Raw genomic sequence first — 15,817 nt, 5'->3', positions numbered from 1 at the left:
ATATATATATAGGCACAGGAGTGGCTGTGTGGTTAGTAGCTTGCTTACCAACCACATGGTTCCGGGTTCATTCCCACTGTGTGGCACCTTGGGCAAGTGTCTTCTACTATAGCCTCAGGCCGACCAAAGCCTTGTGAGTGGTTCCGGGTTCATTCCCACTGTGTGGCACATTGGGCAAGTGTCTTCTACTATAGCCTCGGGCCAACCAAAGCCTTGTGAGTGGATTTGGTAGACGGAAACTGAAAGAAGCCCGTCGTATATATGTATATATATGTATGTGTGTGTATATGTTTGTGTGTCTGTGTTTGTCCCCGCAACATCGCTTGACAACTGATGATGGTGTGTTTGCGTCCCCGTAACTTAGCAGTTCAGCAAGAGAGGCTGATAGAATAAGTATTAGGCTTACCAACAATAAGTCCTGGGGTCGATTTGCTCGATTAAAGGCAGTGCTCCAGCGTGGCCACAGTCAAATGACTGAAACAAATAAAAGAATACTAAATTTCACCTATAATAGTAATTATGTTATACACAATAAAACTAGTAATGGTTATTAAAATAAAATGAGTTCTCACCGGGCACAGGGAAATCATTAATTTGCAATGTAGAAAGTAAATTTACAACTTTTGTCGCAATTGATTTTTATCATTTCACTGTTAAAAGCTTATTCAGTCTATTTTTAGAATAAAATTTATAAATTATCATCCATGTTAAGTTAGTTTAGTCATGGGACTTTACTTGTCACTTACATGGACGCTAGACATAACAACTACTTAAGTGATGGGGGATACAAAAAAACATTGGTTAGGAACCACTGGGTTAGATAAAGGTTGGGGAAAACATTGTACAGCCTGGCACGTAAAAAGCACCCACTACACTCACGAAGTGGTTGGTGTTATATATATATATATACACAATGGGTTTCTACCAAATCCACTCACAAGGCTTTGGTCGGCCCATGGCTACAGTAGAAGACATTTGCTCAAGGTGCCACGCAGTGGGACTGAACCCGGAACCATGTGGTTGAGAAGCAAGCTTCTTACCATACAGCCACACCTGCACCTACTATTAATAATATATCTTTATAATCAAATATTATAAGGAATTATATATATAAAAAAGAAAAGATTAAAATATTTTATGTACTGTAGAAGTATAACCAATTTATTGCAGATCAATTTTAACAAAATCTTAACATGGGCCCCAGTGAAGAACCACTGACCTAAATAAATAAATACTCAACACATTGCAATTCAGCACTTTGTCTTGTAATTAAGAAACTTTATCACCATTCTATATGGTTGTCACATTGTAATGAAGCAAGAAATAAACCTATAACAGGAGACCCTTCCGATCTATGATTACACCCTGAGAAGAGAGGACAGGCCATACTTCCCCTACCTCTTAAACAACACATCTGTGTCTTACTCACCTGACAACAATAATAACTCCTTTCTAGATTATATTCTTTATATACTAACACACCTATTTACCACAATCATATGGCAAACAATTCATAACACTCCTCTAATCACCTGCCCATCATCATCATCATCATCATCATCACAGTGCATTCACACATCAACAGACAAAACGAACACTTTGCCAAAGCTTAATGGAACCAGTTCTATCTACTAACGACAAATTGCATCATCTTACAATTACATACAGGATTCAACAACGCCACAGTCATTAATATAGATGATAATTCTGGTGCGTACACACAATAAAATAATTGCAGAAACTGAAGTAATAGATGTGATAAAAATAAGGACAACCTCAAACATAACTGAACAACAACACATTCAACAAAAACAAAAGAAAACTTAAACTAAATGAGAATATAGGGAAGAAAATAAACCAAAGGAAAAGTAGAAAATGGGCGAACATTTGTTATTATTTAACATAAACTGCCAACAGTGTGCAAAGTAATTGACAGGACATCAGCAAACCCTGAAAAAGACCACACCTAATCACACTTCACAATAATATCTTGAAGTAACATACATTCCCAATAACAAGTAAACTTGTCAAATGCTTTTCCATGTCAGTCACTAAACATTATATAAAGTAGACAAAAAAGTAAAACACATGATACTTTCTATTTAGACCTTGGCCCACTTTTTATATCAAAAATATCAGAAAAGCAGTAAGGAAGTAATGGAAAAAAAAAAAAAATTAACCCTTTAAACCAGTCATATCTGGGCCAAAATATTCTACCCATTTTATATTCAAACTGGCCAGATCTGGCCTCTAAGACCTTCCTTACAATGTCATTCTTAAAATAAATGATTACATCATCAAATTCTCAAAGCTATGAAATACGATTAATTCAGTGTAAATACATAAGCATTATATTAGACAGAATAATCTGAATGTTATAGAGTTAAACTTTAGCACTTTAGCCAAATCACAAATGTATTCATAAAACATAGGGAGTTACTGCACCCTTCAATATTTTCGACAATTTTTATTATGAGCCAGTGAAGGAACCCCTCTACACCAGAGTTTCTCAAGCATTTTCATCCTATACAATAAATAAATGCGCCCTTTTAAAGCCTAGCCAGGTTCATGGGCCTGGTTTCAATGGCGTATGTGTTCCCCAGCTGGACAGGACGCCAGTCCATCGCAGCGTTCCTCATTTTTGCCTGCTGAATGGACTGGAGCAACGTGAAATGAAGTGTTTTGCTCAAGAACACAACGCGTCGCCCAGTCCAGGAATCGAAACCACAATCTTACGATCATGAGGCTGACACCCTAACCACACGCCTCCACATTTTCATCCTATGCTTCACTTCAATTTCCTAATAAATCCATGTCCCACAATGAAAGAACCAAGTTAGTATATAGCAAATATATAGATATTCAAAAAAATGTTGTTAATTTAAACTTTACTGCAAGTTTTATTCACTTGTTACTTACACCCCATTAGTGAAGCAGGCACTCTGCTATGAGAGCTGACGTGCTGGAATTAGCAGCCAAATAAAACTTAATTTACACCCTGTCATCGTGACAAAGGACAGATTGAATTCTATAATCCTTGTTATGATGTACCCCAAAAAGGAAAATTGGAAGACATGGTTGGAATATCTTTAATCATTGATGTATAGCATCAGAGCAGAACTGGGATACAATTATTGTTCTTTCCAATATTGCTAATTCCACAGAATCTGGAAATTGAGTAAAATAATTGCATTTCTAAAACTTAATTAAAACCCAGCCAAAGTATTGTTCTACAGATGCATTATTATTTAAACCTTAAAAAATCCTAGAAAAATTAATTAAATATTACTAATGCAAATTTTCCTTTCCTGCCCACGACACTCTCAACTCTTAATCATACAGAGCCTCGTTCAAAGAATACAAGATGACTCCAACAGAGAAGCTCTACGCACATTATTTTAATGATCATCAACATCACTACAATTTTTAACTCCATTCTTTACTACTCACTTATAAACAAAATATTGGTTTCAAATTTTGGCACAAGGCCAGCAATTTCAAAGGAAGGGTTAAGTTGATTACATTGATCCCAGTGCTCAACTGGTACTTATTTTATTGCCCTTGAAAGGATGAAAGGTGAAGTCAACCTCAGTGGAATTTGAACTCAGAATGTAACGATGGACAAAATGTCAGTAAGCATTTTGTTTGACGTGCTAACAATTCTGCTAGCTTGCTGCTTTACTTACAAACAAAAATGTTAAAACACCATCTTTCGTCTTTTACTTGTTTCAGTCATTAGAATGTGGCCATGCTGAAACACTTGCCTTGAAGAACTTTTAGTCAAATGAATCATTCTCAGTACTTTTTTTTTTTTAAGCCTGGTACTTATTTTATTGATCTCTTTGCCAACACACCAACATGGTGGGAGGGGGTAAACACACACACTCATATACGATGGGTTTCTTTCAGTTTCTTTCTACCAAATCCACTCACATAGTTTTGGTCAGCCTGAGGCTATAGTAGAAGACACTTGCCCAAAGTGCCATGCAGTGGGACTGAACCCAGAATCATGTGGTTGGGAAGCAAGCTTTTTACCACACGGCCATGCCTTTTTCTTTCAAAATTTCACACTAATTTGTTTCAAATGCCAGCTTAATAACGACAAAGCTATTTCACTAAATTCTTTATCAGTTTAAAAATGAAATAAAACGAAGGTGGTGTATTTCAACAGAAATATTATAGCAAAAGGGTTAAATACAACCAGAAGTTCTGAATTAAAATTTTCCACCAAACCTAAGTCATAATTTATGTTCCTAACACTAGCTTAATGATAACTAAGTTATTTTACTAAAAATTAAATGAAAGAAACACAGAGCATCTCAACAGAAATACGGCAACAAAAGGGTTAAAATCTAAAAATAACAAAAAAACAAAGCAAAGGAGATAACACCAGTAACATGCTTATCAAATTTCTTTTTTAGAATATTTATATTCTACAACTTGGATCTTGTCCTTTAAAGTCCATTGAGTGAATGCAACAGACAGCTTTCAGCCTTATTAGATTTTCTCAGTGGGCAAGAATTACAAAATTATGGGAATGTTATGATGTTGCTTATGATTAACAAAATAGCCGAAGGAAAATATCCCAAAGGAGTGTTCTGCATACTAAATACAAATATGGTAAGATCTTGTCGATAGTGCAGTCCTAGAGATATCAAATAACAGTATGGTAGTTCTTGGAATGCCTGTGATCACAGCTCTGCTTGATCTGGGTTGACCTGGGGCTAAACAACAGCATACACACAAACACATCTCATTATAAACTACAAAGAGCACAAGATAGAAAAACTTGGCATCATTACAAACTGCACACAGACCACACCCAAATAGAATAAAAACACTAATGGAAAGACCGTCTAGACATATAAGCATCAACCCACACAGTGCCTGCTGCTCCATATTCAATTAACCCTCGATCACCCAGTCACATCTCTAACTCCACACAACACTATCCTACGAACATTCATCATTATCATCATCATCATCATCATTTAACGTCTGCCTTTCATGCTAGCATGGGTTGGACGATTTGACTGAGGACTGGCGAACCAGATGGCTGCACCAGGCTCCAATCTGATCTGGCAGAGTTTCTACTGCTGGATGCCCTTCCTAATGCCAACCACTTCGAGAGTGCAGTAGGTGCTTTTTACGTGCCACCGGCATGAGGGCCAGTCAGGCGGTACTAGCAACAGCCACGCTCAAAATGGTGTTTTTTACATGCCACCTGCACAGGAGTCAGTCCAGTGGCATTGGCAATGACCTCGCTTGAATGTTTTTTCACGTGCCAGTAAGGAGACGCTGGTAACGCTTCAAACAACTATGGCTTAGACATAAGACAAAAATGTGTTAAGGTAGAGATGCACATCACAGGCATGTGCCAATGAACTACAACTGACATTTGGTCAATGACCTACATGCTGGGTCTAGCAGAAAAAAGCTCTAAGATAAATATCACAATGGGGATTGCTACTGTTAGTCTTTCTCTACTTATTTTCAGTTCCACATTTGGAAAGTTTCTTATAATTTATTTCCTAAATGTATTTTTGTTTTTATCGTTTGGACAAGCAACATCAATCATTACGTAAGGAAAGTAATGTTGCATAGATATTATACAATATAATGAAATAATCTGTTTGGCTTTCCAGACAAGTATCTCCTGAAGTAGCTTCATGACACTAGAAGTTAGTTTAATATCTCAGAGAGCCATATATGGTACCTCCATTTGTATGTCCCTTCAACCCTGTGGCCTTCTTAACTGCCTACTTTTAGGGACATGCTATCCAAAAATGAGTTTATGAATCTTTAATAGAGATAGATTATGTCAATAGAGACTGTCAAATTTAAACTGTAGTATAAAGCAGATCTAATGTGTATGATCTTGTAATTCTTTAGGTAAATTGTTCATGTCACTTAACAGATTTCAGATTTAGTATGTTTTCTATAATATATGACTGGGGAAATGATAGTATTAAACTACAGTTATGTTAACTACTTTGCAACACCAAATTATAATCTTGTTGCAATCTGGATTTCTTAGTCTCTACTAGAGGCCATACCTGGCCTTGCCCATCATCATCATTTAACGTCCATTGTCCATGTTGGCATGGGTTGGACGGTTTGACCAGGGCCAGAAGGTTGCACCTGATTCCAGTCTGATTTGGCATGGTTTTCTACAGCTGGATGCCTTTCTTTACACCAACCACTCCAAGAGTGTAATGATTGGCATGAGACTAGTATCTGCCCAGGTTTATTATATCACCACACTCTTAGATTATTTTTTTATTTCTTGGGGCTCCTACCTTCTTCAATATACTGTACTAATTAGCTTAATTTTTAATGAATTGTTCTAATCAATAACTTTCCAGTATCTGTTACAGTGGAGGCGCAGTGATTAGGGCAGCGGACTTGCGGTCGGAGGATCGCGGTTTTGATTCCCAGACCGGGCGTTGTGAGTGTTTATTGAGCGAAAACACCTAAAGCTCCATGAGGCTCCGGCAAGGGGTGGTGGCGACCCCTGTTGTACTCTTTCGCTCCAACTTTCTCTCACTCTTTCTTCCTGTTTCTTGAGTAACGCTGCGATGGACTGGCGTCCCGTCCAGCTGGGAGGGGGGGAACACATACGCCATAGAAACCGGGAAACCGGGCCCATGAGCCTGGCTAGGCGTTAGAAGGGCGGAAAAAAAATAAAAATCTGTTAGAGTGCTTGTATGAGTATACAATATTCTTCATGCTACTGTCAGGAGCTACAAAAAACAAGATTCAGAAAAAGTTAAATAAGTTTTGACGTTCTTGAAAAGATCTAACCCTCTGCAAAAACAGAAAAGGAAAAAAAAATTTCCTTTTTCTTTTTGCACCCCAGTGGCCTGAAAAAAAAATTGCTGTTGCCTATAACTTGGAATAGACATTCACTTCTGTCTGTTAAGAAGCTTTTGAGTCATCACCATTGTCAACACTGCTATTATTATTCATTTGTTCTCTTCATTTCAATTCGTTTTTTATTTGTTTTTATGAATTCTTATTACAATTGAAATATATATTATTTTGTTTTTTTTTTCTTTTTTCTTCCAGCGCTACAGTGAATACAAGTGGTAGCTATATCATTCAGTGAATATCCATATTTTTGTACGGCTGTCGTAGATATTAGCAGCACAATGCCAAAGAGAAAGCTAGAAGGTGACTTCTGTTCAGAATCTCAAAGCGGTCTGATGGCTCTCGCTTTAGATGTTACTCCTCCCCAATCTGAGATTGATGAAAGCAGTAGCTTCAGTGCTATCACAGATAGCAGTGTGGATGTACCTTTTTCTGGTCAGTATGGACAAATCTTGTTTTATCTCACCCTTGTCTTGTTTCCATTTTTATTCTCATCTCATTACACTTCATGGAATATCCTTTTAAGTTCTTGCCTATCCACTAGCCTGGAAGTGGTATTGTCACATCTGGAGAACGTCTGACTATACCTTGCAAAATTTTGTTTTTGTGTTCTGAGTTCAAATCCTACCATGACCCCCATCGTTTAATTTAGCACCATCATCTGGCACTTTGGATGCCTTTAGTGAAGTCTGCTCTGTTGCAAGCATTTGGGTTAGTTCCCTTCCTACCACCAGTCTTAGAGGTTCTGTAAAGAATTGTGAGACTGCTTCCTCTCTCTCTTTTGACTAAAAGATTAAAGAAAAAGAAAACTGTCCAACCCATGCCAGCATGGAAAACAGACATTAAACGATGATTATGGTATATATAATAAATGCAAGTTTAATATTTTTCTTAATACTTCCTTCTGGTGGCTTCCCCATTGGTAAAATTCTTGTGATTTGAGTATTAGGTGGTGTGGAAGGCAGCCAGTTTAGAAATATTACATAAAAGTAGTTGTATTACTGGCAGATATCACCAACTGTGCGTGAGTAAATGAGGTGGGCGTGTCTGTAGATGTTGTGTATAAGATAGTAAATAAATTGTCTATGTATTCAGTTTCCTGGTTCAGTTTGTAGGTCATTAATTTTTTTTTTTTTTTTAGCTCATTTGCATCCTTTGTCAAGACATTTAACTCTACCAGCCAACAGTGTAGTGGGCTGAATGTAGTGCACCAAATTGATTAAATACTAGATGGTTGGTTAGAAATTCATGGATCTAGTTTTAGTCCTACTTTAACCGTTTAATTTTCAACCCTTGAGCTTTTTAAACAGGCCATACCTTACATATGCATTATCAGGATATACCAGAAAATGGTCTTTTTATATTATTTGCATATAGTCATGGACTGGCAATTTAGTTTGCCTTCAATTTGATGATCCACAGAAATGGGGGGAAACATTGATTTCCGTTGCTCCTGAATGGGATTTGGGGTGAGTTGTTTCATCTGTCTATGACTTCCAAGTGTTTTAACCCCTGATGGAATCACCATCGCTGTGCCAAATTGCAGCTTACTGGCAAACAAGCAAAGCACATATAATTGAGATAATGCATGATTAATTAAAATCCATGCGAATAAATAAACATTACATTTAGACAGAATGATTTGAATGCTGCAGTGTTAAACTTGCCTTATCAGGTCAAAATATTCTACATTTTTATATTTGAATTGGCCAGATCTGGCTTCTCACGCTTACCCTACAATGTCATTCTAAAAATAAACAATTCCATCATCGAAATCTCAAAGCTATGAAGTAACACGTGAATACATAAGCATTACATTTGACAGATTAATCTGAATGCTAGTGAGTTACTGATCTGAAGAAATTTAACACCCTTCCATTATAAATGGTTACAAGAAGTCAGCCTTGGAGTTACTCCTGCTGTGAGTGTACAAATGGCCTGTGAAAGGTTTCTTTGAGAACTTTGTGAGGATTGGTGTTTCCTTGATGCTAACAATGAGTATAATCCTTCCTTCATTCTAACACATGCATACATATGTATATGAACACACACATAAAAAAAATTCCACTAGCCTTGGTCACTCAAGTTAAGTAAAGCTGGCTTTCAGTATTAGCTTATTGTAACTATATTGCCCTTTCACCTTGCTGGAAGAATGGGAAAGATAATTATAAAAAGCTGGCAAAGTATTAATTCTGAGGATTGTCAACAGTGCTAACTTCATATGGCTATTCCTGCACACTTGATGTATTATCAGCAGTAGTTTTATAGACATAAATTAGTTTCATTGTTTGTGTGTGTGTTGTGAGGTACTTGTATGGTTGTGTGATTAAGCCCATTGTGTGCCATCTTCAACAAGCGTCTTTTACTATAGCCCCAAGTTGACATTAGCCTTATGAATGAAATTTGATAGATTGATAGAATCTGTATGGAAGCCTGTTGTGTTTATGTATTTATGTCTGTGTGAAAGAGAGAGAGAGAAAACATATGTTGTGTCTGTCTTTGCATTGAGGCTGCTTCGTTTATGCCCCACAACATAGCAGTTAGACAAGTAGCAGTCAATAAAAAATAAGTACTTGGGTTGAAGGCATACGGCCTAGTGGTTAGGGCATTGCACACATGATTGTCAGATCATGGGTTCAGTTCCTGACTGGGCGACGTGTTCTTGAGCAAAACACTTCATTTCATGCTCTAGTGGGTGGGAGAGTGGCAGAAATGCTATTTGGTATACCTTCCAGCTCTCTATCCAGAGTTCAAATCCCACCTGCCTGGAGAAGGCAACAGGAAACCTCTTCAGTATTCATCCCAGATTTAATCATGGATGGCTCTAGTTCTAGTAGTTTATTTAATGGTGGCAGGGGAGGGCATAGGCTCACTCCCAGGTCATACAGACAGAGTGCTGGAGAAGGTTAACGTGCACAAAACCTGCCTAAGATCAGACCACCACTAGACTTTTTGACTTGGGTTGATAAAATTAACTAGACCTCTTCATGGCAATGCCCCAGCATGGTCACAGTCCAGTTACTGAAGCAAGTAAAAAAAAGAAAAGAAAGAAAGAAAATCTTCACTCTTCCATGTATCAAAATAAATAAATAAATAAATAGAATGAAATTCAATTCCTTCTAGCAAGTAACTATTAATTATCAAAAATTAATAACTTTTAACCTGTAAATGCTAATAAACAACAATGTAATTAATTTGAGACAGTGTCAGCTGTAGGTGTGAAGTAAATATTATATAGTTGTTGAGATTGCAATTTGCAACTAGTTTCTTAAATTACATTTTAAGTAGTTTAGTGTTAAGGTCACTGGAATAAACTTCCTACTACAGAATTATTTAAATTTTCATGGAAGAAAATTATTCTTCAATTTTTATTAATAAACTTTAGCTATATTCAACAAGATGAATAATGTATCATGCCCAAAGTTTAAACATTTGTCAATAATTTGACATTCCTTGTTTGTTTTGAGAAAAGTAGTCAGCCCGTGACATTGCATTGACAGTTCAACATCTTCAATTTCTTTAGAAAAAATTCTACAGTGGTTTCCGGTTGCCTTCTGCCAGTTTTGGTTTTTCTGCTTGTTTCTTGTTCTCCCAAATTTATTCTTCATGCATAGAAACAAAGAACCAATTTAAAGCCTTTATATCAAGGCACATCCACACACTACTGGACTTACATGGCACATGTCTAGAGATAAGCCCTCACAGGATTACCTTCTGCTATTTGGCTCATAACTGGGGCCTTTGACAGGTACTACCATCCTGGGCTAGAGCAGATCTGAGAGTAGTGATGACTGAGATGTAACAACATACTCTCCAAAACCCCTGCACTTCCAGGCTGAAGCCTCACTATTGGATAGACAGGGCAAAAAAGCAGACTCTCTCCAGAATCTACTTGGTGTTGGAACATATTGCTGTTTCAGAACTATTAATCAGATTGAACTATATATTGGTTTCAAATTTTGGCACAAGGCCAGCAATTTTGAGGGAGGGGCTAAGTTGCTTATATCAACCCCAGTGCTTAGATGGCACTTATTTTATCAACCCTGGACTAAGTCAAGTCTGGTGGCATTTGAACTCAGAACATAAGAGTCAAAGAAATGTCCTTAAGCATTTCATCCAGCAAGTTAACAATTCTACCAGTTCACCACCTTAGATTAACATATATACAGTAATCCTTTGACTATTGTGGGTGTTACATTCCAAAAACCCCTGTGATGGGTGAAAATTTGCGAAGTAGAAACAGTATTAAGGCCATGATAACATAATGTGCTAATTGCAATCTTTTGAAGGCATATTATTTAGTGGTTAGGGCATTCGGTTTACAATCATAGGGTCATGATTTCAGTACCCAGCAGCACATTGTATCCTTGAGCAAGACACTTTATTTCATGTTACTCTGGTCCACTCAGCTGGCAAAAATGAGTTGTACTTGTATTTCAAAGGGCCAACTTTGTCACTTTCTGTGTCACATTGAATCTCCCTTAAGAACAATGTCAGGGGTACATGTGTCTGTGGAGTGCTCAGCCACTTTCACATTAATTTCATGAGCAGGCTGTTCCATTGATCAGATCAACTGGAGCCCTCATCATTGCGACTGACAAAGTGCCTATTAGTTAATTGCAATCAAGTCAGTATGCAATTTAACAATACCAATCTAGTAATTGGTTGACTAAAAACACTAACAAATAAATGTATCAAATTTTATCTGTGATGTTGTGGTTCTTAGACTCAACCTGACATGCTACTATGAGCTTAGCAAGTTTTGAACATAGAACAACAACCTACAAACTATTAAACTCAACCAAGCCATACCCTCTTATATTTGTATTTGGCATTTTGCCCTTCTGGTCCCACACATTGTGTATGGATTGTGTATGTGTAGGAATTTGGCTGCTTAGCATGTTCAAGTGGGTAAGGTAGGACAATATTTCATGTTATTATTAAAGCAGACGTTTCTTAAATTGTAAAACAAGTTGAATACTATCTACTTCCTAACTGCAGCTAGTTCATACGGATATTTATGTTCATTTTCTTGTTTAACTTGAAAAATTCATATCTCTAACCTTTTGTTATATATATTCATTCCTCTGAAAGTAAAATTGTTGTGAAATTCAATTGTAGTTCTTAGATTAACCTGGAATGTATACAGATAAATATCTATTTTGTCTTAAAACTTTTCAAAGTTTGGTATACAATTCTGTCGATATTATTTAATTTAGTGGTTATGGCAATTAGTGATGCTATAGTCTCAGTGAATTTTTGTTCCTTGAAAGAATGTGTAAGGTACTTTTTCAATGTCTGCTATCATCTTGAGATTTGTAGATATTGATTTGATTTAACAATAAAATTGCCTTGACTCTCTCCATCTCTCCCTCTCTTTCTCTACTTGGACATTGCTTCTTTAGTCTGAAAACTGCAAAAGCAGATTTCACTTTAAAAAATCCATTTAATTTCTATTTCTTTTCTCCCCTCTCCCATCCCCCCAAGATTCCTCATCTTTACCTATTTCTCCTTTAAACTTCCACTATAATACTGCTTTAACCATTTTTACTCTAAAATCCATAAATATGGGGCTGATGCTTTTTTTATTTTTTTTTTTTTTATTATTATTGGCTAGCTTTTAACTAAAGCAAATTTTTAAAGAAGTTTTTTTTGCTGTAAAAGTCTTTTTTATTTTAGATCTATTAAGACAGCAAAATAAACATTCTCTTTTGTATATTGAAGAAATGTCTGTATTAATCCACATAGTCTCATATAAGACATGTCTGTTTGGCTTCAAGTTAAATCAACTAAGTTTTTTTATAGGAGGAAACGGAATTATTAGAAGTGATACTTTCTCTCCCATACTTTTACCGTGTTACATTGCATTTACTGCTTTATACTTAAACATAACCAAGTACTTCAACTAATAAATATATATTGTATTAAATTAGAATGGAAGTGTTTTAGTTACTGATGTTTGTGTGCGTGTACACTTGCAAGTCTTTGTATAGTTAGATTTAGAGTTAGGAAAGTTTCAGAACTTGGTAAACATATGTATTAATTCTCACCATAATAAATAAATTGTCATTTGAGATATTTTACAGTTTTTGTTTCATACTTTGTGTGTGTGTGTGTGTGTGTGTGTGTGTGTGTGTGTGTGTGTGCACGTGCACATACTAATATGTAAGTATGTATAAACATAGCTGAAAAAGTAAAAAAAGGAGCTAATTAATGATGACGTCCTACTTTGAACACCTGGAAATGCTCACAGTTGGGTTGGCCACACAGAAGACACAACAACTAAAAGGCGACACAGGATGCCACTGAGGAGAATGTGCCATGATGGATGATAGAAATAAGTGGAGGGTCAAAATTTTGCAAATCTAAGTAAACTTGATACATACACATATGTATGTATGCATGCTTTTGTATATGTATGTATAACTTTTTTTCTACTCTGTTATCTTACATCAGTTGTAGAAGTACCTGGATAATTATTACTAGGTATGTAGGAAGGGAATCCAGCTGTAGAAACTTTGCCAGATCAGATTGGAGCCTGGTGCAGCCTTCTGGCTCGCCAGTCCTCTGTCAAACCGTCCAACCCATGCCAATATGGAAAGCGGACATTAAACGATGATGATGATGATGTATTTCAAGCAAATATGAACACTTGACAATGGTAATAATAATAATGCTTTCCAACAAAAGCACAAAGCTGTCAGAAATTTTTGTGTGAAGAGTAAATTATATCAACCCCACTACATAAGCTGGTGCTTCTTTCATCAATGAAAAGAAGGAAGTTTATGTTAACAGGATTTGAATTCGAGAAAGTGAAGTATCAGAATAAATTTTCAAAGCATTTTGCTTGATGCTCAACTGCTTCTGCCAGTTCACCACCCCCGATGACGCTTTCTATTGGGGAAAATATAGTCAATTCGAATCAATTCTTGTACAGTACTTGATTGATACCTATTTTATTATGATGGGCAGGATTTTAAGATTTGAATGTAAAGGGACTTAACTAAATAGCACAAGGTATTTTATTTTATATACCCATCCATCAGACATGGTATTATTTGGTAGATTTGTGAAACATTTGGGTGAATTTCTGGGTACATAAGTCTGTGACACAACTTCAGTTCTTCATTGTGTCAGTTCACTTCAGTTAGGTTATTAATGGCTTAAGGAAAGGCTTGATCTGTGCAGCTTACACTTTACTAAAAATAAAGAGCCTTTGTACTTCGAAAGACTAAATCTTTGTTATGGCAAGATTTGATCTCTTCATTTTACACTCGTTTCCTATGCTTGCATGCATTAGATGTGGTCATCATGGTTGGAGTCGTTTCTTTTTGGGAGCCACTACTCCTATAGACTGCTGCAAGTGTATGTCATTTTAACTTGGTTTCCATGGCTGGATGACCTTTAAATCATTGACTCTACTGGATGTATTTTCTTGGGGTATCAGCACCAGAGAGGTAGACAAGTCCTTAATGAGACACAGCTAAAGGGTCTCTGAAGCCTACTTTTCCTGTTTGCTCACCAATTCACTACAGAAGTTGCATGCAGATAATGGGTTTTCATTGTGGGACCAGTGTAAGAGGATGTTGCCTTGTATACTGAAAGTGTAGGCTACTTAATATCTTCAAATATGATCTGAATATAACAATCAAATTAATTGCTTAACTGCTGGTTATCCATCAGTTCACTATACACACTTGAAAGAGCATCTGCTGTCTTCTCTTTCTCTTTGTTTATTGTATAAAAAATACTTTTTCTTTTTTTCACAATTATGATAGCTGCATCATCAACAAGGTATCTGAGAGTTGGCAATATATACCCTGTCATCATTATATTGTGGCTATGGCACCTCAATGTTCAGCCCATCTTATTCAAGATGGTGTTGCAAGATAATTTAACTTAGTAGTCATAGAACTATAATTAACTTCCAGTCCAAAGATCAGCTCACTCTGTGGAGGCAAATGCACTTCTTCAGGCTCTGGACCAGCAAACCCCCCACCCCCCAATTTCATTCAACTGGACTGTCTATGATAAAGGGTAACCGAATGATGAAAATAGAAATACTTGGCATACACAGCATATGCATTGATTCAACTGAGTTGGCTTTGGTCTGTCTTCCTTTTGATTCCAGTTTTTTAATGAGTTAATGATTCTTTAGAGTTTTGTTTTTGTGAAGAACAGTTTTTATTTTACTTTCTGTTTATTTTTAAATCTTTTCCTTCTACCTGATTTAGTCCTAAACCTAATTAAATCCTATATCTGTGCTGTTCCTTTTACACAACTTTTCACAAAATATTAACTTCTGTAAACTTTTTTCCTTTCTTCTCTCTGTTCATTTGCAGTTTACGCAATTTGAAAACTTTTCCTTATTGAATTTGTTTCATATTTTCAGTCTTGTTGTGATAATTTGATTACAAATGCATCCTTGTTTTTAATTGATCTGTTTTTATTACTTTCTATATTGCAAAATTAAACTATCTGCTTACTCTTTTATGTATGTTTTTAGGTATCATTAAACTATTATTTTATTTCACACCATTAAGATTTTACCTGATTGTCAATTTGCCCATGCATTATTCATACATATCTAAAACTATTCGAAAAACAAGGAAATTTATAAGCTTTGATCAAACCTAAGATTATAGCAATGCTATCATTATTTCAAAAATTAACTGTTGAAATTTACTTTTCTTAGTAGTAAAGTTTAACATAAAATATGAGAATTACAGTTTTACTGTCAATTCCTTTAAAAGGAACTATAGGAGTGGTTGTGTGGTAAGTAGCTTGCTTACGAACCACATGGTTCTGGGTTCAGTCCCACTGCGTGGCACCTTAGGCAAGTGTCTTCTACTATAGCCTCGGGCCGACCAAAGCCTTGTGAGTGGATTTGGTAGACGGAAACTGAAAGAAGCCCATTGTATATATGTGTGTGTGTGTGTGTATATAT

The 15,817-nt window shown here is 36.2% G+C and overlaps 1 protein-coding gene across 5 annotated transcripts in view; it reads left to right on the top strand.

The window, feature by feature from the left end:
* Nucleotides 1–15,817, top strand: part of LOC106871219 (cysteine/serine-rich nuclear protein 3) — a 186,535-nt gene that overhangs the window by 149,492 nt on the left and 21,226 nt on the right. For all 5 annotated transcript variants that reach the window (XM_014917568.2, XM_014917567.2, XM_014917570.2 and 2 more), the window contains one exon: nt 7,069–7,305. In XM_014917568.2, coding sequence (XP_014773054.1) covers nt 7,152–7,305 — 154 coding nt within the window. In that variant the 5' untranslated portion in view covers nt 7,069–7,151. The remainder of the gene's footprint in view (nt 1–7,068; nt 7,306–15,817) is intronic.

This window comes from Octopus bimaculoides, chromosome 2 (assembly GCF_001194135.2).
Source record: "Octopus bimaculoides isolate UCB-OBI-ISO-001 chromosome 2, ASM119413v2, whole genome shotgun sequence".
Classification (NCBI taxonomy): domain Eukaryota; kingdom Metazoa; phylum Mollusca; class Cephalopoda; order Octopoda; family Octopodidae; genus Octopus; species Octopus bimaculoides.
Note: the sequence above shows the minus strand (reverse complement) of the source record. Positions and strands in the feature narration are given on the sequence as shown.